General features: G+C 40.5%; 1 protein-coding gene across 1 annotated transcript in view; it reads left to right on the plus strand.

The window, feature by feature from the left end:
* CACHD1 (cache domain containing 1) overlaps positions 1-26,118 on the plus strand; it is a 125,931-nt gene that overhangs the window by 94,108 nt on the left and 5,705 nt on the right. The window contains exons 10-26 of the mRNA XM_075832761.1: positions 243-392; positions 2,190-2,313; positions 7,697-7,814; positions 9,227-9,395; positions 9,486-9,628; positions 12,291-12,472; positions 13,498-13,608; positions 14,218-14,340; positions 16,035-16,134; positions 16,234-16,350; positions 19,546-19,706; positions 21,599-21,685; positions 22,262-22,378; positions 24,056-24,207; positions 24,640-24,801; positions 25,842-25,919; positions 25,995-26,096. Coding sequence (XP_075688876.1) covers positions 243-392; positions 2,190-2,313; positions 7,697-7,814; positions 9,227-9,395; positions 9,486-9,628; positions 12,291-12,472; positions 13,498-13,608; positions 14,218-14,340; positions 16,035-16,134; positions 16,234-16,350; positions 19,546-19,706; positions 21,599-21,685; positions 22,262-22,378; positions 24,056-24,207; positions 24,640-24,801; positions 25,842-25,919; positions 25,995-26,096 — 2,196 coding nt within the window. The remainder of the gene's footprint in view (positions 1-242; positions 393-2,189; positions 2,314-7,696; positions 7,815-9,226; positions 9,396-9,485; positions 9,629-12,290; positions 12,473-13,497; positions 13,609-14,217; positions 14,341-16,034; positions 16,135-16,233; positions 16,351-19,545; positions 19,707-21,598; positions 21,686-22,261; positions 22,379-24,055; positions 24,208-24,639; positions 24,802-25,841; positions 25,920-25,994; positions 26,097-26,118) is intronic.

The following is a 26,118-nucleotide window of genomic DNA, read 5'->3' on the forward strand; positions in this document are numbered from 1 at the left end:
GCTGTTTACAAGTATAGGACTAGATCAAGATGATTTTTTTACCCGCTGAATGTAACGGATAATTTTTTCATTACTGGCAGCAAGCAGAGATCTTAAAAATGAACCTCAAAGTTAATTAGAAAGTTGCAGAGCTATTTCAAAATAAAACTGAAAAAACCCTTAAAAGCTTATTTAGACTTTTTTTTTATCATCGTTTTCTTTTCTCGCTTTTAAGTTTAACACCTGCTCTCCCTGTGTTTCAGGTTTGATTATGACCGTCAGCAAGCCGTGTTATTTTGGGAACCTTCTCCTGGGAATCGTGGGTGTAGACGTTAACCTCGCTTACATCCTCGAGGACGTTACCTACTACCAAGACTCTCTGTCCTCGTACACATTTCTCATAGATAACAAAGGTATCTTTGTAACCCCGCGGGCAGGATGTGCCGCGTAACATACCATTGAAGTGTTGTAACCCTTTGCGGGGCACCGTGTTGTGCTTTTTCCAGGGCTTACGTCTGCCTGTAACAATAAACACTGATCTGTAGAGAATGGCAGGCTATCCTGAAGTAGCCTCGCAACCGCAAGTTTTGGCCACGAAACGGATAAATATTAAGTGTCTCTGAAAAAAAAAATGTATTCGAGATCAAATAGCAGTTGGACCAACCTGTAAGATAAACAACCCAGGAACTGTTGTGCCAAGGAGCTTGGCATATTAAATAGGATTTTACAACTTTGGCTGCGAGTACAGTCCGTCAGTCCTGGGAGCGGCACGGGAACATGTGGTTATTTTACGCACTCACATCTAAGACCACTTTTACAGCTGTCAGGCCCTGGTGTTTTTGTTAAAGGATCATTTGCAGCAACAGGTCGACTTACAACAGGGAAAAAAACCAAAACCGCTCTCATAGGCTGCATCGCACATACAATTTCCCTGCAGTGCCACCACTGGAGGAATGCAGTATTACACAGTAATACGGGAGGGGGAGCTACACCAGTCTTAAAAACTGTGGTTTTTGGTCACAGTTGCAGCTGCCAAACTGAACTGGTGCAGGTGAATGTACCTTTAAAGGGGTACCCATTGTCATACACCCTATTAGGGGATTCTGAGTTATTAGAGGGGGATCCTCTGTTTAGGATCCTCATCTCTTGGTCAGAGTGGAGAGCGGTTACATAGAGCGTCTCTCTCTCTGGAGGACCTGTCCTGTATTACAGACAACGCATTGATATGTATGGACACTGTAATACTTCATTTCTCCTGTGGTGGCACTGCTGGGAAATTGAACTATTACTGGCAGGTTTCCCCACAGATTACAGCTGATTGCTGGGGGTTCCAGCAGGGGGACACTTTGTGATCCGCTTCTTTTCAAGTGACCCTTTTAACAAGTAGGGATTGTCCAAAGCGGAGACCCCCTTTAAAGAGAAGCTGTCACTATGAAAGACTTATTAAAATAAGGACATTAGTGTAATAAACTGATACTAGTGGATACAATAACAACCAACTGAAGGGGTTGTACGGGATTGATGCAAATACTTATAGTAAAATAATAGGAAGTGTAACTATTTACTAATACGCTTAAATGCGCTCGAATTCTGGCAAATATTACGCCATAATAGTGTTGCACATGTCCTGCGCCAGTTTTATTATGTTTTAGACACTTTTTATTCCTTTAGTTTTGAAAAGTGTCTATAAAAATGGGCGGGGCTAAGAGGAGTCGTAAAATGCTCCAGATTTATTAACGACGTGTGCCACTTTTTGGCGCAAGATATTGCTGTAAAGTACGCAAGCTGAGAGGAGACGTAAGGCAGAGAAACGTGTCTAACATGAACGATGAATTTGACACACTTTCCGACACAATTGTTAAATCTGCGCCGTTATTTTGAAAAATATTGTGTCATTTTTACAAACGATCCTAATGTTAAATAGATCAACATACATTAAACACATACGGTAACCAAATGACTTTACGGAAGAAGCTCCAAACCACATGGAGCCTCTTGTCTGCATTTCAATGCATTTTGGCGCCCCCTATTGGTTAGTATAAAAGTTTATACAGTTTATAAATTGAAACTAGATAAAATGGGGTTTTGGTAATGCTGAATTGCAGAGACTGTGGAGGATCCCCAAATACTTTGTCATGAAAAATACTTTATTTGGGCTTCTGATCAAACTTTACTTAATTTTTTTTTGTCCCTTTATTTTTCCCCGCAAGGCTACACGTTGATGCATCCCTCGCTGACTCGACCGTACCTGCTGGTAGAGCCTCCCCTTCACACTGATATTATACATTATGAGAACATTCCCAGGTTTTCATTGGTTCGGCAAAATATTCTCAGGTAAATGTAAAATTTGAATCTATAGGGTAAAGTATTATACACGGTGTGAGCCTGCGCTGGATGATCTGGTAGACCAGGTCTAGGGTCTGCAGGCTTTTAGTATGATGATATGGGAGTGTCCCTAAGAAGTACAAATTTTATTATATTGCATTCAAAGTGAGTTTCAGAAACATCTTAACTGGAATTTTATCTGGCATCAACTTGACAAAGGCAAATATAACAAATATATTCCATTACTACCCTACAAACATGAAACCAGAACAATTTAACACGTCCCTGAAGCTGCTTTGATGGCCAAGGGTGAGAAATTCTCCATGTGTCCATGTTATGTAGAGACTGAACGAGAGTCAATAAACACTCCAGTCTGCAGTCTTTGAAGCCTCAACAGAATGTTAAACTAAAGCGCCTTATGTTCTTATCTGGTCTGGATCATAGAAATATCTAACTTTTTGTTACTGGAAATAAGTGATGCTTAAAGGACCATTCCAGAGATGGCTTACCATAACCCCAATGGCACAGTAAACATTGCTGCGTTATAACATAGAGACTTAAAAATAGTAAGTGCTGAATTACATTTATATTTTATTTACAATATATTACAATAATACTGCCCCCTATGTACAAAAATATTACTACTATAATACTGCTCCTACATACAAGAATATAACTACTATAATACTAACCCCTATGTACAAGAATATAACTACTATAATACTGCCCCTATATCCAAGAATATAACTACTATAATACTGCCCCCCTATATACAAGAATATAACTACTATAATACTGCCCCCTATATACAAGAATATAACTACTATAATACTGCTCCTATATACAAGAATATAACTACTATAATACTGCTCCCTATGTACAAGAATATAACTACTATAATACTGCCCCCTATATACAAGAATATAACTACTATAATACTTCCCCCTATATACAAGAATATAACTACTATAATACTGCCCCCCTATATACAAGAATATAACTACTATAATACTGCTCCTATATACAAGAATATAACTACTATAATACTAACCCCTATGTACAAGAATATAACTACTATAATACTGCCCCTATATCCAAGAATATAACTACTATAATACTGCCCCCCTATATACAAGAATATAACTACTATAATACTGCCCCCTATATACAAGAATATAACTACTATAATACTGCTCCTATATACAAGAATATAACTACTATAATACTGCTCCCTATGTACAAGAATATAACTACTATAATACTGCCCCCTATATACAAGAATATAACTACTATAATACTTCCCCCTATATACAAGAATATAACTACTATAATACTGCCCCCCTATATACAAGAATATAACTACTATAATACTGCTCCTATATACAAGAATATAACTACTATAATACTAACCCCTATGTACAAGAATATAACTACTATAATACTGCCCCTATATACAAGAATATAACTACTATAATACTGCCCCCCTATATACAAGAATATAACTACTATAATACTGCCCCCTATATACAAGAATATAACTACTATAATACTGCTCCTATATACAAGAATATAACTACTATAATACTGCTCCCTATGTACAAGAATATAACTACTATAATACTGCCCCCTATATACAAGAATATAACTACTATAATACTTCCCCCTATATACAAGAATATAACTACTATAATACTGCCCCCCTATATACAAGAATATAACTACTATAATACTGCTGCTATATACAAGAATATAACTACTATAATACTAACCCCTATGTACAAGAATATAACTACTATAATACTGCCCCTATATACAAGAATATAACTACTATAATACTGCCCCCCTATATACAAGAATATAACTACTATAATACTGCCCCCTATATACAAGAATATAACTACTATAATACTGCTCCTATATACAAGAATATAACTACTATAATACTGCCCCCTATATACAAGAATATAACTACTATAATACTGCCCCCTATATACAAGAATATAACTACTATAATACTGCCGCTATATACAAGAATATAACTACTATAATACTGCCCCTATATACAAGAATATAACTACTATAATACTGCTCCTATATACAAGAATATAACTACTATAATACTTCCCCCTATATACAAGAATATAACTACTATAATACTGCCCCCCTATATACAAGAATATAACTACTATAATACTGCTGCTATATACAAGAATATAACTACTATAATACTAACCCCTATGTACAAGAATATAACTACTATAATACTGCCCCTATATACAAGAATATAACTACTATAATACTGCCCCCCTATATACAAGAATATAACTACTATAATACTGCCCCCTATATACAAGAATATAACTACTATAATACTGCTCCTATATACAAGAATATAACTACTATAATACTGCTCCCTATGTACAAGAATATAACTACTATAATACTGCCCTTTATATACAAGAATATAACTACTATAATACTTCCCCCTATATACAAGAATATAACTACTATAATACTGCCCCCCTATATACAAGAATATAACTACTATAATACTGCCCCCTATATACAAGAATATAACTACTATAATACTGCCGCTATATACAAGAATATAACTACTATAATACTGCCCCTATATACAAGAATATAACTACTATAATACTGCCCACTATATACAAGAATATAACTACTATAATACTGCTCCTATATACAAGAATATAACTACTATAATACTGCTCCTATATACAAGAATACAACTACTATAATACTGCCCCCTATATACAAGAATATAACTACTATAATACTGCCGCTATATACAAGAATATAACTACTATAATACTGCCCCTATATACAAGAATATAACTACTATAATACTGCCCCCATATACAAGAATATAACTACTATAATACTGCCCCTATATACAAGAATATAACTACTATAATACTGCCTCCTATATACAAGAATATAACTACTATAATACTGCCCCTATATACAAGAATATAACTACCGTGTTTCCCCGAAAGTAAGACAGTGTCTTACTTTCTTTTTATCCCCAAAAGCCCCACTATGTCTTACTTTCGGGGTATGTCTTACATTGGCAAAAAAATATTTTTTTTTTTTTTTATTTTTTTTTTCACAAACTTTATTTAACTGTTTTACATTTTTTTTTTTTAGTCCCACCAGGGGACTTCACTATGCGATGTGCCGATCGCATATATAATGCTTTGGTATACTTAGTATACCGAAGCATTATTGCCTGTCAGTGTAAAACTGACAGGCAACCTATTAGGTCATGCCTCCGGCATCGCCTAACAGGCAGATGCTGAAGGCAGACCTGGGGGTCTTTGTTAGACCCCCGGCTGTCATGGAAACCCGACGGCGACCCGCGATTTGTTTGCGGGGGCGCCGATCGGGTGACAGAGGGAGCTCCCCCCTCTGTCAAACACATTAAATGCCGCTGTCACTATTGACAGCGGCATTTAATGGGTTAAACTGCCGGAATCGGCGCGCGCTTCGATTCCGGCAGTTGCAGCAGGAGCCAGGCTGTGTATAACAGCCGTGCTCCTGCCGCTGATCGCGTGGGTACAGTCTCAGTACCCGCGCTATCACAGGACGGATATATCCGTCCTCCGGCGCGAACTAGCAGCTGCTGAGGACGGATATATCCGTCCTTCGGCGTTAAGTGGGAGTGGAAGTGGGCAGGAGGCGGCAATACCCCCGTGTTTCCCCGAAAGTAAGACATATGTCTTACTTTCGGGGTACGGCTTATATTAGCCGACCCCCCTGAAACCCCCGATACGTCTTACAATCGGGGGTGTCTTACTATCGGGGAAACACGGTACTATAATACTGCCCCCTATATACAAGAATATAACTACTATAATACTGCCCCCTATATACAAGAATATAACTACTATAATACTGCCCCCTATATACAAGAATATAACTACTATAATACTGCCCCCTATATTCAAGAATATAACTACTATAATACTGCCCCCTATATACAAGAATATAACTACTATAATACTGCCTCTATATACAAGAATATAACTACTATAATACTGCCCCCTATATACAAGGATATAACTACTATAATACTACTCCTATATACAAGAATATAACTACTATAATACTGCTCCTATATACAGGAATATAACTACTATAATACTGCCCCTATATACAAGAATATAACTACTATATTACTGCCCCTATATACAAGAATATAACTACTATATTACTGCCCCTATATACAAGAATATAACTGCTATATTACTGCCCCTATATACAAGAATATAACTGCTATAATACTGCTCCTATATACAAGAATATAACTACTATAATACTGCTCCTATATACAAGAATATAACTACTATAATACTGCCCCTATATACAAGAATATAACTACTATAATACTGCCTCCTATATACAAGAATATAACTACTATAATACTGCCCCCTATGTACAAGAATATAACTACTATATTACTGCCCCTATATACAAGAATATAACTGCTATAATACTGCTCCTATATACAAGAATATAACTACTATAATACTGCTCCTATATACAAGAATATAACTACTATAATACTGCCCCTATATACAAGAATATAACTACTATAATACTGCCTCCTATATACAAGAATATAACTACTATAATACTGCCCCCTATATACAAGAATATAACTACTATAATACTGCCCCTATATACAAGAATATAACTACTATAATACTGCTACTATATACAAGAATATAACTACTATAATACTGCTCCCTATATACAAGAATATAACTACTATAATACTGCCCCCTATATACAAGAATATAACTACTATAATACTGCCCCTATATACAAGAATATAACTACTATAATACTGCCCCTATATACAAGACTATAACTACTATAATACTGCCCCCTATGTACAAGAATATAACTACTATAATACTGCCCCCTATATACAAGAATATAACTACTATAATACTGCCCCTATATACAAGACTATAACTACTATAATACTGCCCCCTATGTACAAGAATATAACTACTATAATACTGCCCCCTATATACAAGAATATAACTACTATAATACTGCCCCCTGGGGTAATTAATATGCATCTTAACTTGTAGGGGGGGGGGGGGTATTTTATCTGACTTAAGCTTCTTTGTCTGTATGCTGTGTAATTTCTGGTGTGACTATAGTTTCCATCTCCTGTGCATGTTATAGTGTGTGGTTTTGTTGTGATCTATAGACCCTGTGAGTGGTTTGCAGCAGTTGAACTGACAGATGATGATAACAATTCTCCGAGCTGTGGGAAGATGTTGTCAGGTCTCAGAGCTCACTCGTCTCGTATATTTCTTTGCATGAGACATATCGGTGTCTATTTCTTCCTCAGCCTCCCCCTGGGCAGTCAGATTATTACGGTGCCTGTGAATTCCTCCCTGTCTTGGCACATCAACAAGCTGAGAAACCCTGGGAAGGAGGCGTACAATGTCAGCTATGCCTGGAAAATGGTAAGACTCCGCTAACTGCCTGAATTGTAATCCTCTTTATTGTTCTAAATGCATCTTGCAAATATCACTATGACACTAACTCCAGATTCTCCCACATGAAAGTTTTTATTCTTCTAATGTACCCCAAATATCAAATGTAGGGCCCCGTGTAGCTGTTCCTGCCTGTCTGTTATGATATACGTAGGTTAAAGCTGCTGTATGCTGTGTAATATTTTGATCTGTCACATGCAGGTGATTAGTCATTTTATGAAATCACCGTTGTTTTTCCTTCTTTTTTTTTTTAGCAATTTTCAAATATTTTTATGTTTAGATCATTTAAATGTCTAAATACATTATTTTACTGATCCTGAATTATAGCCTGTATTATACTCCAGAGTGCACTCACTATTCTGCTGGTGGAGTCACTGTGTACATACATTACATTACTTATCCTGTACTGATCCTGAGTTACATCCTGTATTATACTCCAGAGCTGCATTCACTATTCTGCTGGTGGAGTCACTATGTACACACATTACATTACTTATCCTGTACTGATCCTGAGTTACATCCTGTATTATACTCAAGAGCTGCCCTCACTATTCTGCTTTTGGAGTCACTGTGTACATACATTACATTCCTTATACTGTGCTGATCCGCAGTTACATCCTGTATTATACTCCAGAGCTGCACTCACTATTCTGCTGGTGGAGTCACTGTGTACATACATTACATTACTTATCCTGTACTAATCCTGAGTTACATCCTGTGTTATACTCCAGAGCTGCACTCTCTATTCTGCTGGTGGAGTCACTGTGTACATACATTACATTACTTCTCCTGTACTGATCCTGAGTTACATCCTGTATTATACTCCAGAGCTGCACTCACTATTCTGCTGGTGGAGTTCTGTGTACATACATTACTTATCCTGTACTGATCCTGAGTTACATCCTGTGTTATACTCCAGAGCTGCACTCACTATTCTGCTGGTGGAGTCACTGTGTACATACATTACATTACTTATCCTGTACTGATCCTGAGTTACATCCTGTATTATACTCCAGAGCTGCACTCTCTATTCTGCTGGTGGAGTCACTGTGTACATACATTACATTACTTCTCCTGTACTGATCCTGAGTTACATCCTGTGTTATACTCCAGAGCTGCACTCACTATTCTGCTGGTTGCTATTGGAAACAGTCAACAATCTTGTTGGTAGACATGCTTCTAATAACTTAGCTGACCTCCTATAATACAGAGAAGGAAGTTTTTTTTTTTCCTTCATCAGATGATTGAAAAGTACTTGACTTGGTGTAAAGATAAAACTTCCCAGAATGCAAATCTCCATATCAATCCTGGTGCAGAAACTGAACAAGCAGGAGATTTTGAGAGATTATTGATCTTATAATGAGCTTGTCTTTTGACTACAGGTCCAGGACACCTCTTTTATCTTGTGCATTGTGGTGATACAGCCGGAAATACCCGTCAAACAGTTGAAGAACCTGAACACCGTCCCCAGCAGTAAGCTCTTGTACCATCGCCTCGATCTCCTGGGCCAGCCCTCCGCCTGCCTTCATTTCAAGCAGCTGGCTACATTAGGTAAAGAGGATGATCGCAGACGATAGTACTCTCCCTCCTTCCATAAGACGAGGTACAGCACGCTAAATAACCGCTGACTTGATTTTGCAGAAAGTCCTACGGTCATGTTGGCAGCCGGAAGTTTCTCTTCTCCATATGAGCATCTGAGTCAGCCGGAGACTAAGCGCATGGTGGAGCACTACACGGCGTATCTCAGCGATAACACTCGTCTAATTGCAAACCCAGGTCTCAAGGTGAGTGCAAGACCGATCCGGGACTGCGTGTCCTAATATGTTAGCAGAAATCCGTTTGGTCTTCTGACCGAAATCTCCTCATATCTTGGTGTAGAACATCAACAAGTCCCATAGCGGGGGAGATTTATTAATACTTTCTTAAAAAGAACCAATGCTGAGTGCACCATGTAATAGGCGCTGCTGCACAAACCTTGTCACTTTAGGAAAAAATTCTATCCCCCTCTGTTATTTAGACATTGGTGCCGTTATAATTGGCGCCGATATGTAGTTAACCCCCCTGAACTAGGCAATAGTGGTGTATAGTAAAGGTGAATCCAGCACTCGAAAATAAAAGTTGTAAGGTTTCAGACCAGTAAGGTCCTTAATCCAGCTATGATTAAGGACCTTACTGGTCTGAAACGCGTAAGCGTGGTCCCGGGATTTTTTGGTTTTAACTTCTTTGTTTTAATATGAACAAATAAACCTTACAACTTTTATTTTTGAGTGCTGGATTCACCTTTACTATACACCACTATTGCCTTGATGACCTGCTGTCGACACAGGACCAGTTTGGGTATATTTGCGAGCACCTACAGCATTTGGATTTACTCCATACCAACTTGCATCAACTAAACGAAGTGGAAACGCAACATAAGCGTGGTGGACATGTGGTGAGCGAACTTATAGTAGCACTTCCTCTATTTTTTGAACCCCCTGAACGTCAATTTGGCAGTTCTTTATTTCTAAATGTCAGGGGAGCGTGTTACTTATCGCTCTGACACTGTCCAATCAGCTACGGACCGTGTGAGAGCGGCTTGTGCTGTGTGATCCCTCTCGCAAGATCTCAGTCTTGTCGTTCTGTAGAGTGCGTGCGTGCACGCGCACTCCTGTTCGTGCGCACATCTACGACGTCGCTGCTCCCGGCTATACTCCCGCCGCCACGAAACAAGACGAGGAGATCATCTACTCACATCCAGCATAGTCAGGAGCGGCGACGTCGGAGATGTGTGCGTGAACGGGCGTGCGTGAAGGCGTGCATGCACGCACACACTCTAGAACGACAGGACTGTGATTTCGAAAGCAAGATCACAAGGCAGAAGCCGCTCTCGCACTGCCTGTAGATGATTGGACTGTGTCAGCGATAAGTAACAAGCCCTCATGCCACTTAGAAATAAAGGACCGCCAAATTGACGTTATTTACATATCGGGGGCTCCAAATATAATGGCACCAATATCTAAATAACGGAGGAAGATAGAAACATTTTTTTTAATTGAGACATGGTTTGTGCAGCCCCGGCTATTACATGGTGCGCTCAGCTGCACACGTATAAGCAGATGAAATGTTCTCTTCAAAGTTAGCATAAAACTAGACCAGAGAGGAGGAAACCGCGCCAAATTGATCACAATTACACGTACACATTATTATTAATTACAGACATCTGGGACATTTTTCCCTTCTTTTGCCACCTCATGGCTGTTGTACTTTTCATCAATACTTTGCCCCCAAAAGAATAGCGCACACTTTTTTCTAGACCCTTTTCAAAACCAGCTTGTTAGGCGTAAAAGTGTCTAAAACACACATTAAATTTGGCGCACGGCGTGTACGGCAGTTTCTCTTGCTCATTTTGCTTTGTACATCTCCCCCAGTGTTTAATGCCATCTGTTGGTTGTCAATATTGAGTTCCTCTTTGGCGCCAACACTAGAGAAGTGCTTATTAGTTTAGCAGTCCCTCTTCTGTTATCAGAAGTGTGGTCATGCTGGGACCTGTAGTTCCACTCCCTCAGCTTCTGAACTATAGCGCTGGAAATCCTTGGGGACCATCATTGGCTACAATGCTGTATTCATACCTTATAGCGTTCCTGTATGACGGCTTATAATGCAAAGGCCCTTTAAAGGGGTTGCGGAGGATTAGAAAAACATGGCTGCTGTCTTCCAAGAACAAGTGCCACTCCTGTCCACAGGTTGTCTGCTATTGCAGCTGAGTCCCATAGACTTCAATTCAGCTTAGCTGCAATACCAGACACAACCCATTGACAGGTGTGGCTCTGTTGCTAGAAGAAAGCAGCCATGTTTTTCTAATCCTGTGCACCCTCCCTTAAAGGAGACCTACCAGATAATAGTCCCTTTAGTGTACATTGAAAATGTGAAAAACTTTCATTAATCTTGACATATGATCAAAAGCCTGAGGCTGCACTACCGAGAGATTCTGATGACGGCGTTTCTCCTTGTGACCTGGTGTGGATTCAAATCATCATCCACATCAATATCCATATCCTCCCTGACTTGTATAGTGGTACTTACCTGTATATATGTGGGGGCATTGGTATATTTGCTGATTTGGATCCACAACTTTACAGAAATCAGGATCTCTCAGTAGTGCAGCCTCAGGCATTGGGGCTGTAAGTTCAAGTGATCATATTTGAAGGCCGAGGTAAGATATTAAAAACAGTTTATATATTTTTTTAATAGTTTACCATTTTTGTTATTGTACATTTAAAAGGTGTTTTATATATACTGGTCGATCTCCAAGTTTCATGTTTTTTCTTAATTTCGGAAGATAATCTTGTCCTTTTGGCTGATCTGCGCTCTCCGAAGCTTTCAACTAGAAATCCTTGCAACAGATTAATATCCTTTCATGCAAGTCTTTAAGGCTCCCCTGCTATTCTTGTCTTTATCTTCCAGTTTTCCGTCAGAAATGAAGTCATGGCTACCAGTCACGTCACCGATGAATGGATGAGACAGATGGACATGAGTAGTCTGAACAGTTACATTGTCCGCCGTTACATAGCAACGCCCAATGGGGTGCTGCGAATATACCCGGGGTCTCTCATGGACAAAGCATTTGATCCCACTAGGAGACCATGGTAAGCCCTGGTATTCATTACTAATATAGTGTCTGTCACGGCAGCTACAGTGTTACTGTCATTTATCTTTACATTGGCCTCCGTTTTTTTCCAAAGTTTTTTATGTCAAAAAAAAAAAATTGCAAAAAAAAAATTCTGCATAAAGTAGCCACTATGTAACGTATAAAAGGGATACTTTGGTCTACGTTGCGTTGTATTGCCAGTTATGTGATGACTGGCGCAGGCATGTTGCGACATACGTGCCCCCCCCCCCCCCCCTGTAACCACCCACCCCCTAGAGTAGTGGTCTCCAACTTGTGGTCCTCCATCTGCATAAAATCCACGACTCCCAGCATGCCCTGACAACGCTGCTCCGGTTTATTTGGGACTGTCTTGGCTCTGCAGCATGTATAATAAAGTCCTATTCGACTTCACGCGTTGCCCCCTATGGGTTTGTGATCATATTGATGTGCGTATCTTTGTGTATTCCTATGGGCATGACTGGCGCACAGATTCGGATGCTGCTTGTAGCCCTTCCTTTCTGCTCCACAAGAGTTTTGCACATTGGTCGTTCCCTTGAAGTCTAGACAATACGAGACTCTAAGGTTGAGTTCACACAGTGCGGATACGCTGCATAAAAGCACGCAGCGTATCCGCCCTGTGCGCCGCAGGGAATTCTGGGTGAAAAAGCGCACCAAACTGTGGTGCAGTTTTTCGCCTGGAATGTCCGCTGCGAAAAACTGCAGCACTTAGCCGGCCTGCTAGCATGACGTTTCATCCCAGGAGACCACTGCAGCCTGTGATTGGCTGCAGCGGCAGTCACATGGTATGAAGTCAGCCCAGGAGGCCGGCCCTCAGATGTCAACAGGGCCGGCCTCCTGGGATGATGTTTCATCCTATGTGACCGTCGCTACACCCTGTGATTGGCTGCAGGGGTCACATGGGATGAAATGTCAGTCCAGGAGGCGGCGCTGGAGGGAGGGACAGTCATTTAAAGGGGATCTATGTGTGTATGTATATATTTTTTTATTTTAATTTTTTTGTAGGTATCTTCATGCGTTGGCCAATCCAGGTCTGATCACTTTCACCGGACCATACCTGGATGTGGGGGGAGCGGGTTACGTGGTCACCATAAGTCATACCGTCCAGTCCTTTAAGTGAGTTGGCGATTCACAGGTTGCTATGTAGAAAATGACTCTTTGCCGTTGACTAACGGATTCTAGTAAAGTTGTGTAACCTGATTGTAGTCCAGAACTAGATGACATATACCTCTCTGCTACATCAAGACTCCTCATCAAAAATTGTTGGCTGCATTCAGAGATCTGGAAAATGCAATGTGATCTCCAACTACAACTCCCAACATGCCCAGACAGCGACCCATTTTATACCATACAGATATTCATTCGGTTTGTTACAGCTACATCCACAGACCTGCGTATATGTACACTTCTATGTAAACTTTCACCTCTAGTCTATACTAGATTTACTAATATACAGGGATACTATATCACAGGTGTGAAGATGTGAAGAATGTTCGAATACAGATCGATACATTTCTCTTGATGTAGCCATGACATCCAGAATGAAAACCTCCATTCTTTACACTGCAGGCTGTGTTCAATTCTGGGAAATAAAGCAGAATCAAAAGTTTTAGCGCCCCTGTAAAGCGATTGGAGTATTTTAATCTTCTCTAATAACGATCATACTTTTAACCTCTTCATAGCCACCTGTATTTCTGAATGAGTTCTCTTTCTTGGTTTCTTTAGTTCTCAGGTCTCCTCCGGTCACACCGTTGCCGTTATGGGCATTGACTTTACCCTGAGATACTTTTACAAAGTTCTAATGGAGCTCCTGCCAATATGTAACCAAGATGGCGGCAACAAAATAAGGTAGGTCCTCAGAGCGTGTTACCCTCAATTTTATATACGGTCATTCTATCACTAGTTTTATTCAGAACAAAAATGTTACAACAGGATCTTCTCCTAAAGTTAGAGTATTAAAATAGTATTTATTATTCAGTTCTGCTCCCCTGATTTCCAAAATACTTTGTGTATCAATTCCTCAAGGTTTTCAATATCTCTGCTTGCTGTCATTCAATGGGAACTTTTACTTTTAGGGAATAACGATCTCTCCTGGTCATGTGATGGACACGCAGGTGCAGGACTCGTTACAGTACCGTTATCAAAGTTGCGTCATGTCCATCTCATGACCAGGAGCGATTGTTATCCCCTGGAAGTAAAAGTGAACGTTCTCATTGAATGACTGCAAGCAGGGCTCTTAAAAACACTGAGGCATTGATATATTAGAAGATCTTTTATTTTTTTCATTCTACAAAGAATAACATTTATTTGCTGAAATGTTGCTTCAGTTTGGAGCTGCAGTCTTCATTAAAAATTAGGAAATTGGTTCATAGTAATTTCCTTATATTCTTGCCTGACTGTATATACTCGTAACGGGGTGTCCAGAATAATAAAAACATGGCTGCTTTATTCCTGAAACCGTGCCACACCTGTCCATGGTTGTCAGGTATTGCAGCTCAGCTCCATTGAAGTGAATAGGGTTGAGCTGCAATACCACACACAACCTGCGGACAAGTATGGCGCTGTATTTGGATGAATGCAGCCATGGTTTTCTACTACTAGACAACCCCTGGTTCAGAACTGCAGCTGCTATGTGAACACAGGGCCCACTCCAACTATAGATACGGACGGTCATCATAGGCCAATTACTCCACTACAGGCTGCAAAAAACTGCTCCTTTCATGGTGTTTGCGCAGCCGCAGGAGATTTTAAATCTTGCCATTGCTCGGTTACTGGGTTCAATGTCACTACATAGACAGAGCGTAATCCCTGTGTAGTAGGGAATTATTCTAAAAACAATTTTCTAATGGAAAATAACAGTTTCCCAATATGCTTTGTGATTCGATCTCTGCTTGCTGTCAGTGATTGAGAATTTTGATGTACATTCAGGGGCTGTAAACCTGTCTTGATCACCACACACGTGTACGGCTCGTGACAATAGCGCCCCGATTCACTGTAAAGAGCTGCGGGGCACAATCAGGATGGAACTGCTGCCTCATTTTCCCATTCACTGATCGTAAGCAGAGATCTTGCAAATTTTAAAATGAAATCCAAAGTATGTTAAATTGCAGAACTTTTTTGTTTTTTTTCTAATTTCAAGTAGGATAAGCTTTGCATTCTTAGGCCTTGCTCACACAGTGCAGATTTTGCATGGCTATTTTATGCCAAAACCAGAGTTGCATCCAGGAGAGCAGACCTATAAGGCTTTTCCTTCTATATTTCTTCTCTTTAGGATCCTTTCCGGGGTTTGGCTTCAAAAAAACTGCAGCAAAGCTGCACTGTGTGAACAAGGCCTTACTGTGATCCACTTGTTTATGATCCCGTTCTCCAGTGCTTGGTGTTTTTTACCTTTGTGTCCAGTCCCAGCAATGTGCATTTTTTTTCCTGTTCCCGGGGCTCGGTCGCCCATGCGTGGGATACTATTAGTAAACACGATCTGATCTTGAAATAATTTTTTTCCGTCCGATCTCACTTGTTCTGACTGGTTGTCGTGGCTTTGATAGGTGCTTCATCATGGAGGACAGAGGTTACCTGGTGGCACATCCTACGCTCATTGACCCGAAAGGCCACGCTCCAGTGGAGCAGCAGCACATCACCCATAAGGTACCACAACCCCCTCCCCCACATAATGCCCTTTGACAAATTGGGGTGCAGTAATCCCGTAAACTAAGAGCTCCCCATTTTTTCTTAATTCTTCCCCAGGAACCTCTGGTGGCCAACGATATCCTCAACCACCCCAATTTCGTTAAGAAGAATCTCTGCAACAGCTTCAGCGACAGAACCGTCCAGCGGTTCTACAAGTTTAATACGAGCCTCTCGGTGAGTCTTCTTCGGGGATCGTTCGCTTGAGACGTCTCTGTCTTATTATCGAGATGCCCCCACAAAGGCCCGACCTCCACTGAATCCTCAATGCTCACATCTCATTTACATAAAGGATTGAAAAACGTCCTTGGCGCTGTAGAGAATCTGCTTCAATGCCAAAGTTCATTTGTGATATAAATTATGCGGCGCTAAAAAAAACAAACCAAACTTTAGCGTTTTTGTAAAGTTCTTTTTAATTTATAGGCTTTTTTGGCGCTTAATTAAGACTCCCATTGACTATGGGAATTAGGCGTCTTTTCGCGCCAAGAATTTACCTGACGCTTCTTTTCTTACGCACACACGTAAAAGCATGTATTTTTGACACGTTTTTCATCAAAAATGCTACAAATACATGCCGTGTGAACAGGGCCTTACATCGAAAATGGTCCTCAGCCTTTGGTTCTCCAGCTGCTGCAAAACTGCAACTTCCAGCATGCCCTGACAGTTACCCGCTGTCAAGGCATGCTGGGAGTTGTAGTTTTGCCGCAGCTAGAGAGCCATAGGGTAGGACTTCTGCTCTATATCCATAATGGTAACACTAGTAAAAAATGGCAGCGCCTCCAACATTATCGGGATTATCACAGAGCTTCTCTCTTGCTTTTTCTGTATGCGCGCGTGTGTGTGTGTATATATATATATATACACACAGTGAAGGAAATAAGTATTTGATCCCTTGCTGATTTTGTAAGTTTGCCCACTGTCAGACATGAACAGTCTAGAATTTTTAGGCTAGGTTCATTTTACCAGTGAGAGATAGATTATATAAAATAAAAAAATAAAAAATCACATTGTCAAAATTATATAAATTTATTTGCATTGTGCACAGAGAAATAAGTATTTGATCCCTTTGGCAAACAAGACTTAATACTTGGTGGCAAAACCCTTGTTGGCAAGCACAGCAGTCAGACGTTTTTTGTAGTTGATGATGAGGTTTGCACACATGTTAGATGGAATTTTGGCCCACTCCTCTTTGCAGATCATCTGTAAATCATTAAGATTTCGAGGCTGTCGCTTGGCAACTCGGATCTTCAGCTCCCTCCATAAGTTTTCGATGGGATTAAGGTCTGGAGACCGGCTATGCCCCTCCATGACCTTAATGTGCTTCTTTTTGAGCCACTCCTTTGTTGCCTTGGCTGTATGTTTCGGGTCATTGTCGTGCTGGAAGACCCAGCCACGAGCCATTTTTAATGTCCTGGTGGAGGGAAGGAGGTTGTCACTCAGGATTTGACGGTACATGGCTCCATCCTTTCTCCCATTGATGCGGTGAAGTAGTCCTGTGCCCTTAGCAGAGAAACACCCCAAAACACAATGTTTGACAGTGGGGACAGTGTTCTTTGGGTCATAGGCAGCATTTCTCTTATTCCAAACACGGCGAGTTGAGTTAATGCCAAAGAGCTCAATTTTAGTCTCATCTGACCACAGCACCTTCTCCCAATCACTCTCAGAATCATCCAGATGTTCATTTGCAAACTTCAGACGGGCCTGTACATGTGCCTTCTTGAGCAGGGGGACCTTGCGGGCACTGCAGGATTTTAATCCATTACGGCGTAATGTGTTACCAATGGTTTTCTTGGTGACTGTGGTCCCAGCTGCCTTGAGATCATTAACAAGTTCCCCCCGTGTAGTTTTCGGCTGAGCTCTCACCTTCCTCAGGATCAAGGATACCCCACGAGGTGAGATTCTGCATGGAGCCCCAGATCGATGTCGATTGACAGTCATTTTGTATGTCTTCCATTTTCTTACTATTGCACCAACAGTTGTCTCCTTCTCACCCAGCGTCTTACTTATGGTTTTGTAGCCCATTCCAGCCTTGTGCAGGTCTATGATCTTGTCCCTGACATCCTTAGAAAGCTCTTTGGTCTTGCCCATGTTGTAGAGGTTAGAGTCAGACTGATTCATTGAGTCTGTGGACAGGAGTCTTTTATACAGGTGACCATGTAAGAGCTGTCTATAATTCAGGCACCAAGGTGATTTGGAGCGTGTAACTGGTCTGGAGGAGGCTGAACTCTTAATGGTTGGTCGGGGATCAAATACTTATTTCTCTGCACAATGCAAATAAATATATATCATTTTGACAATGTGATTTTCTGTTTTTTTTTTTTTTTTTTATATAATCTATCTCTCACTGGTGAAATTAACCTACCCTAAAAATTCTAGACTGTTCATGTCTTTGACAGTGGGCAAACTTACAAAATCAGCAAGGGATCAAATACTTATTTCCTTCACTGTAGATAGATAGATAGATAAATAGATAGATAGATAGATAGATAGATAGATAGATAGATAGATAGATAGATAGATAGATAGATAGATAGATAGATAGGAGATAGATAGATAGGAGATAGATAGATAGGAGATAGATAGATAGATAGATAGGAGATAGATAGATAGGAGATAGATAGATAGGAGATAGATAGATAGGAGATAGATAGATAGGAGATAGATAGATAGGAGATAGATAGATAGGAGATAGATAGATAGATAGGAGATAGATAGATAGGAGATAGATAGATAGGAGATAGATAGATAGATAGATATGAGATAGATAGATAGATATGAGATAGATAGATAGATAGATATGAGATAGATAGATAGATATGAGATAGATAGATAGATATGAGATAGATAGATAGATATGAGATAGATAGATAGATAGATATGAGATAGATAGATAGATAGATATGAGATAGATAGATAGATAGATAGATAGATAGATAGATAGATAGATAGATAGATAGATAGATAGATAGATAGATAGATATGAGATAGATAGATAGATATGAGATAGATAGATAGATAGATAGATATGAGATAGATACATAGATATGAGATAAATACATAGATATGAGATAGATAGATAGATAGATATGAGATAGATAGATAGATATGAGATAGATAGATAGATATGAGATAGATAGATAGATATGGGATAGATAGATAGATGGATAGATAGATAGATAGATAGATAGATAGATAGATAGATAGATAGATAGATAGATAGATATGAGATAGATAGATATGAGATAGATAGATAGATAGATATGAGATAGATATGAGATAGATAGATATGAGATAGATAGATATGAGAGAGATCGAGGTCATTACGCACCTACTAATGTGACTGATTTTTATAACTTATTTTTTTTTCTTTAGGGGGATCTGACCAATCTCGTTCACGGCAGCCACTGCTCTAAATACCGACTGACCAGGATCCCGGGCACCAATGCTTTCGTAGGGATTGTGAATGAGACCTGTGATTCCTTGGCTTTCTGCGCTTGCAGCATGGTGGACAGACTGTGCCTGAATTGTCACAGGTAGGACATAGGACGATCACATTACTCACCAGGGACTCTGACAGTCGAGCCTATAAAGAGGTTTTCCAGTATTACGTACATGAAGTGTAACCATTGTATAATCAAGCGTTCTGTAACTTTCTAATATGCCTTGTATTTTAATTTCCTACTATTTTCAAGATCTTTGCTTGCTGTCAGTGAGTGGGAACATTCCTGTTTACATCCAGAGGCCGAAAAACCGTACGCACTTAATACTTCTCACAGCCAGGGGTTTGTTTTGTCTGTATCCAGTCTAGACTATTCTCTGGCAACTAAATACACCAGCAGCATAAATCTCTCTCTTCTCAGTCTATCAACGTATCAGTTCGGGTAAAATGTATCTCCCTGGAGTTTATACAAAGAATTGATTGGACTGGATGTAACTGTAGCAAACCATCAGATGTGAGAAGTATTAGATCTGTACAGGTTTTTAGCCTCTGCGGGTAAACAAGAATGTAATCATTCAATGACAACATGCAGAGATCTTCAAAAGGAAGACCAGCATATTAAAAAGTTCCATAACTTTTCATTATTTAGTAGTTAATTGTTATTTACATTGGACTGGAAAGCGCCTTTTTGTATTTTTTTGGGGGATGGCTTTTTACCATTTGCAAGCTGGAGACCTTTAACTGTTCCCGCGCCATAAATGTACGGCGCTGGAATGGTGCGATCTCGGGAGTTGGGCCTGCGCCATTAGCAGTGGGTGTCAGCTGTAACATACACCTGACACCCTGCAGCTATGGCCGGGATTGGAGCGAACGCTAATACCAGGCATTTAACCCCTTAGAAGGCGCCATCAAAAGCGACCAAAGTGGTTTTACGGAGTGGATTAACTTTGATTTGCTCTGTATTAGGCTTGGGTGATGTCTCGAGCAAACAGGAGCCGCTGTCAGTAGAGCCGTCAGACCAGCTCACCGACTGATTCGGCTGACAATGGCGTTCTGCAGCTTCTATGTACAGTTATACATAGAAGCTGCAGAAGTGAAATGGTGAACATTTTTAATAAGAGTACATTGCAAAAATACAAACATTTCATTATAAATAAAACAAAAAAGGCACCGAAGATGTCCATAAACTTTAAGGGGTTCATTTGATATTTGGCGCTACAAGTAGCCGTAATGTGATTTTTTATTTTGTTATTATTTTATTCAGTTTTCAACATAAATACATGAAGATAGATCGTACAGATGAATCCAACAGATATCACAAAATCTCACATTTATATGACAGCAGTAATGTCATTTTAATGTCTTTCAGACGAGCGGGTTTCTCGTCCGTGTGCTGTGCATTGAAACAACGCACGTCACACGGACCAATTGATTTCAATGGGGCTTTTCACGCAGTGTCCGTTGCGTGAAACTCACCATGTCCCATATTGATGCGTTTTCAGGCACCTAGTCGCCCATTGAAGTCAATGCACATCCGCGTGCTGTCCGTGTTTTACGCATCAATTACAGTGGAAAAAAAAAGTTTATGCGTGAAAAACACATGCCACTCGCAAAGCACACTGATGCACGTTTTTTACGTGAGTAAAATCTATCGCGCTCGTGTGAATGTAGCCTTAGTATAACAATAATGTACTTGAGTTTTAAAAAGTGTTAAAAACAGGATAGAGTAACCGATCACAATCTGATAAATTAAATATTTTTCAGTCACTGCATGTGACCTCACCCTAAAAATAGTTTCTGACCAATCAGCCCTGAGATAAATCATGTATTACTGTAACCAAACTCCTGTCATGTACCTGGTGACTCTCCTGCTCGTGCCCCTTCACACTCGCAGAGGATACAAAGTGACATTGGATCATTATCAGAAGAAGAAACTACAGTAGGATCAGATTTTGACCCTCTTCTATGTTATTTTTTGGCTGTTAGGATGGAGCAGAATGAATGTGAATGTCCCTGTGAGTGCCCCCTAGAGGTCAATGAGTGTACTGGCAATCTGACAAATGCTGAAAGCAGGTAAGACCTATAACTATGTAATCCACTAATATTTATGCCGTCACCTTACTAGCTGTATTCTGCAGACTACAACCAGTTTCCTACTAAATAGTGAGAACGAGAACTCTGCAGTTGTAGGCTATAAAATTGTCCTATACAATAGCAAGAGCTCATTACCACCAGCAGGTGGCGATAAGCGAACAGCGCTAGAATGGTACAGAAGGGGAAGCGTCTGGTGGATGCAGGTTCTGATGTAATGGGGGGTCCGGCCACACAACAAGACCCATATTGTCCAGTAGAGCACAAGCAATCTGAAGCGGACAGTGGAACAGATCCATATTGCACTTATCGCTTTTTGGATTCTTTCAGGGTGTACTTTAATATTAGCCAAGTTTAGGAAGCATTTATGAAAAGTCACGCACTGGACGGTGGGCGCTGTGACCCCGGGGTATCTCCAGTTCATCAGTGGTCAGTATAGGCTGTAGAATTAGATAGGCCAGGTTTATAATGTGTCTATAGGGCGGGTGGGTAGATGATCCCATGACTATATAATGTACAGTGATTTTTGTTTTAAGTAATTATTACTCCACCTTCCAGGAACCCGAGCTGTGAGGTCCATCAGGAGCCCATGACGTTCACGGTACTTGATCCAAACCTCCAAGACGCCCTTTCACAATGCGTCAACACAGGATGTACCCAAAGGATGGAGAGCGGGTACTTTAAATTTTACTTTTACGGATTATACATTCACTATGTACAGATGGAAAGCGAATTTAAAGAGTCTAAAACATTTTATAAATAAAGCCACTCTTAAAATAGAAAAAGAAGCCACTTTGAAATAAAAAAAAAATCTATTTTTTGCCATTTTCTGAAAGCAGCCTGCAGTGTAAAGCATGGAGGTTTTCATGTAAATGTATTCATATAGAGAACTGGAAAATAGAGCAAGGTAGAAACAAGGTCACAAAATGCTTGTTTTAAGACTAAACAGCTTTATTTATAAATGGGACCCCCGCTTTAATGACCGCCGATACGCCTTTTCACGGTGGTCATTAAGGGGCTTTATTCTAGGCCGCCGCCTTTTCACGACTGCCTAATAAACAACCTGCACGGTGTTCCGTGCAGGCTGGAGCCGGGGATCGGCTGTCTGATGACACCTGGGCTCCTGCTCCAACGGTAGCGATCGAAGTTTACTTAGTTTGCGGCCGTTTAACCCTTCAAATGCTTTGGCCATTAGCAACAGCTGCATTTGAGTTGTTTACAGAGGAAGCTCCCTCTGTCGCCCATCGGCGGCCCGCTAGTGCAATTGCGGGCATCCGATGGGGTGCCACGGCAGCCGGGGGCCTAATAAAAGCCCCCATGTCTGCCCTGGCTATATACCTATTAGGATGGGCCAGAGGCTCGTCCTAATAGATTGTCTGTCAGTGTTAGGCTGGGTTCACACGAGCACAACACTGACCGGCAATAATGCTCTGGTATACGAAGTACACCAAATCATTATATCTGTGATCTAAAGATCGCATAGTGAAGTCCCCTGGTGAGACTGAAAAAAGAATTAATGTGAAATAAAAATTAATAAAAAGGTACACACAAAAAAATCTATTTTTTTCCCCAGAAAAAATGGTTTTATTTAGTAAAAGTGTAAAAATAAAAATGACACATATATGGTGTCCCCGTAATCATAATGACCCCAAAAATAGTTAGCATATTATTTAAACCGCCGGGCGAACGCCGTAAAAAAAAAACTCAAAAAACAACGGCAAAATTCATTTTTTTTTCCCCATTTTTCCCCCCCCAAAATATAATAAAACATTAATCAATAAGTCTCATGTACCCCAAAATGAAAAAGTTACGACTCTTGGAAAGCGGCGATGCGAAATAAAATTATTTTAGTTCAAAGGTATTTTTATTGTGCAAAAGTCGTAAAACATAAAAAACCTCCACACGCGGTATCGCCGTAATCGTACCGACCCATAGAATAAAGGTGACGTGTTAATTACGCTGCACGATAAACCGTGTAAATGTAAAGTGCATAGAACAATGGCTAAATTGCTGTCTTTTTTTTTTTTTATATATCCCCCCCCCCCCCAAAAGTTGATAAAAGTTAATTAAAAAAATTCTATATACCCCGAAACGATGCCATTGAAAAATACAACTCGTCCCGCAAAAAAACAAGTCCCCATACAGCAGTGTCCCCGTGAAAATAAAAAAGTTATAGCTCATTGAATGTGACGACAGAAAAACTCAAACAATTGCTTGGACATTAGGGCCCAGAATGCAGGCAGGGGGAGGGGAAGTGGTTAATATGTAATACAGCGCCGTCAGAGGCAGATTATCCACTCTCTTGACCACCAGAACTAACCCCCCCCCCCCTCCCCCGCTCTCTTTCCTCAGTTATTGCTTTGGGGTACTAGACTGTGAATGGTGCATGGTGGACGGTGATGGAAAGACTCACCTGGATCGCCCATATTGTGCCATCCAGAAGGAATGTTTCGGTGGCATTGTCGGAGCTAAAAGCCCTTACGCCGATGATATGGGTTCTATCGGTAAGGCGTATGCTTGATATTTGTTGTAATGTCCCCATACACAATGCTTATTAATAGACGTGCAAAAGTTTAGGCGCCCCTTATCCCACTACGTGTTCTGTTGACTTTCTGTTCAACCTCTGCAGGAAACTCGTTCAGATATTTCTGCATCTTGTGATCGTAGTGGGAAAAGGTGAAAGCTCAAATTTGGCATTTGCAAAAGTTCAAGCGCCCTGTCTGTACTTTTGGCCAAAATCCTGTCGCCTGCTTTTCTTTATGATTTAGGATTTCCTTGCAGAATGCGTCTAGTTCAGAAATATTTTTTAGTTCTTTTGTATGCGGTGCGTGTTCCACATCTGCCCACAGATTATCAGTAATACTCGAGTCTGGAATATTCCAGAATGAGAAAACTGTGAACCAAGACGTGACAATGTGTCCTCCCTCCCTCAACAGGTGACGAGGTGATTACTCTGAATATGATAAAGAGCGCCCCAGTTGGTCCAGTAGCTGGAGGTATAATGGGTTGTATAATGGTGCTGGTTCTTGCCGTCTACGCATATCGACATCAGATTCACCGCAGAAGCCACCAGCACATGTCACCGCTGGCAGCACAGGGTAATTGTTCTGCTTTTTTTTTTTTTTCTTTAAAGGGATCGTCCAGGATAAGCAAAACATGGCTGCTTTCTTTTAAAAACAGCGTCAAACCTGTCCAGAGGTTGTGTGTGGTATTGCAGCTTAGTCCCATTCAGATAATCTGCAATACCAGACATAACCCATAGGCAGGTGTGGCGCTGTTTTTGTAAGAAAGCAGCCACGTTTTTCTAAATTTGGAAAATCATCTATGATTTTAAAAACTACTGACTTGACATAGTAGGGAGGGGGTGTCCGAGGAGACTAAACTACAACATAGCACTGCTTTTAACCATTGGGATGCCATTACTTTCACCATGTTCTCTTAAAGGGATTGTCTATAAATTGTCTTATGGCATATCAACACAGATCCGGAGTCCCTTATACTGAGGATTGATGATTGGCCGAGCAGTTGGACCTCCACCAATAAGTTTTATGGCATATCGAATTGATTTTTTATGAATCATAAGTGGAAGGCCCCTTTAATTTTTCTAGCAAAGTATATATTTTATATAAATTGTTACATTGTTACCTAATTTTAATCTCTGCATTTTAAAGGGGGTTTCTCACCATAATAACATTGATTCGGAGGACAGACTGTTTTTAGTCCCATTAACTGGGGGAGCCGGCATGGTCCCTCGTCATGGAAATGAACGGGGAATATGCAGAAGAGGCAACCGGATCGCCCGCTCTCCCAATTGCAAACGCCTAGCTGGAACTACCCTTTAAAATTTTATAAAATAAAGGGAATTTATTTTATTCCCTCAATAAGACACCACCTATTTCCATTTTTCTCCCTAATTAAAGGGGTTGACCAGGATTAGAAATAAGGGTCTGCTCCCCCCCCCGCTAGAAACAGCGCCATCCTTGTCCGTTGGCTGCGTCTGGTATTGCAGCTCCGTTCCATTCAAGTGAATACTGCAGTACCAGCCGAAGCCTATGGACAAAAGTGGCGCTGTTTCTGGGGGACAAAAAAAATGCAGTCCCTTTTTACTCATCCTGTAAATCCTCCACTTTCTCCTCAGAGATGTCAGTCCGTATGTCCAACCTGGAAAACGACCGCGACGAGCGAGACGACGACAGCCATGAAGACCGCGGAATCAGTGAGTAACTCACCATCTTGTTACACCGGCCGTAGGCGTCTGTACAGCGACCTAACCATGTGTTTACTCCTCCAGTCAGTAACACCCGGTTCATCGCAGCAGTGATTGAGAGACACGCGCACAGCCCAGAGCGGCGACGGCGGTACTGGGGGCGATCAGGAACGGAAAGTGATCACGGTAAGAAGAAAGTGGTAACTTG

Source organism: Rhinoderma darwinii, chromosome 7, assembly GCF_050947455.1.
Source record: "Rhinoderma darwinii isolate aRhiDar2 chromosome 7, aRhiDar2.hap1, whole genome shotgun sequence".
In the NCBI taxonomy this organism is placed as follows: domain Eukaryota; kingdom Metazoa; phylum Chordata; class Amphibia; order Anura; family Rhinodermatidae; genus Rhinoderma; species Rhinoderma darwinii.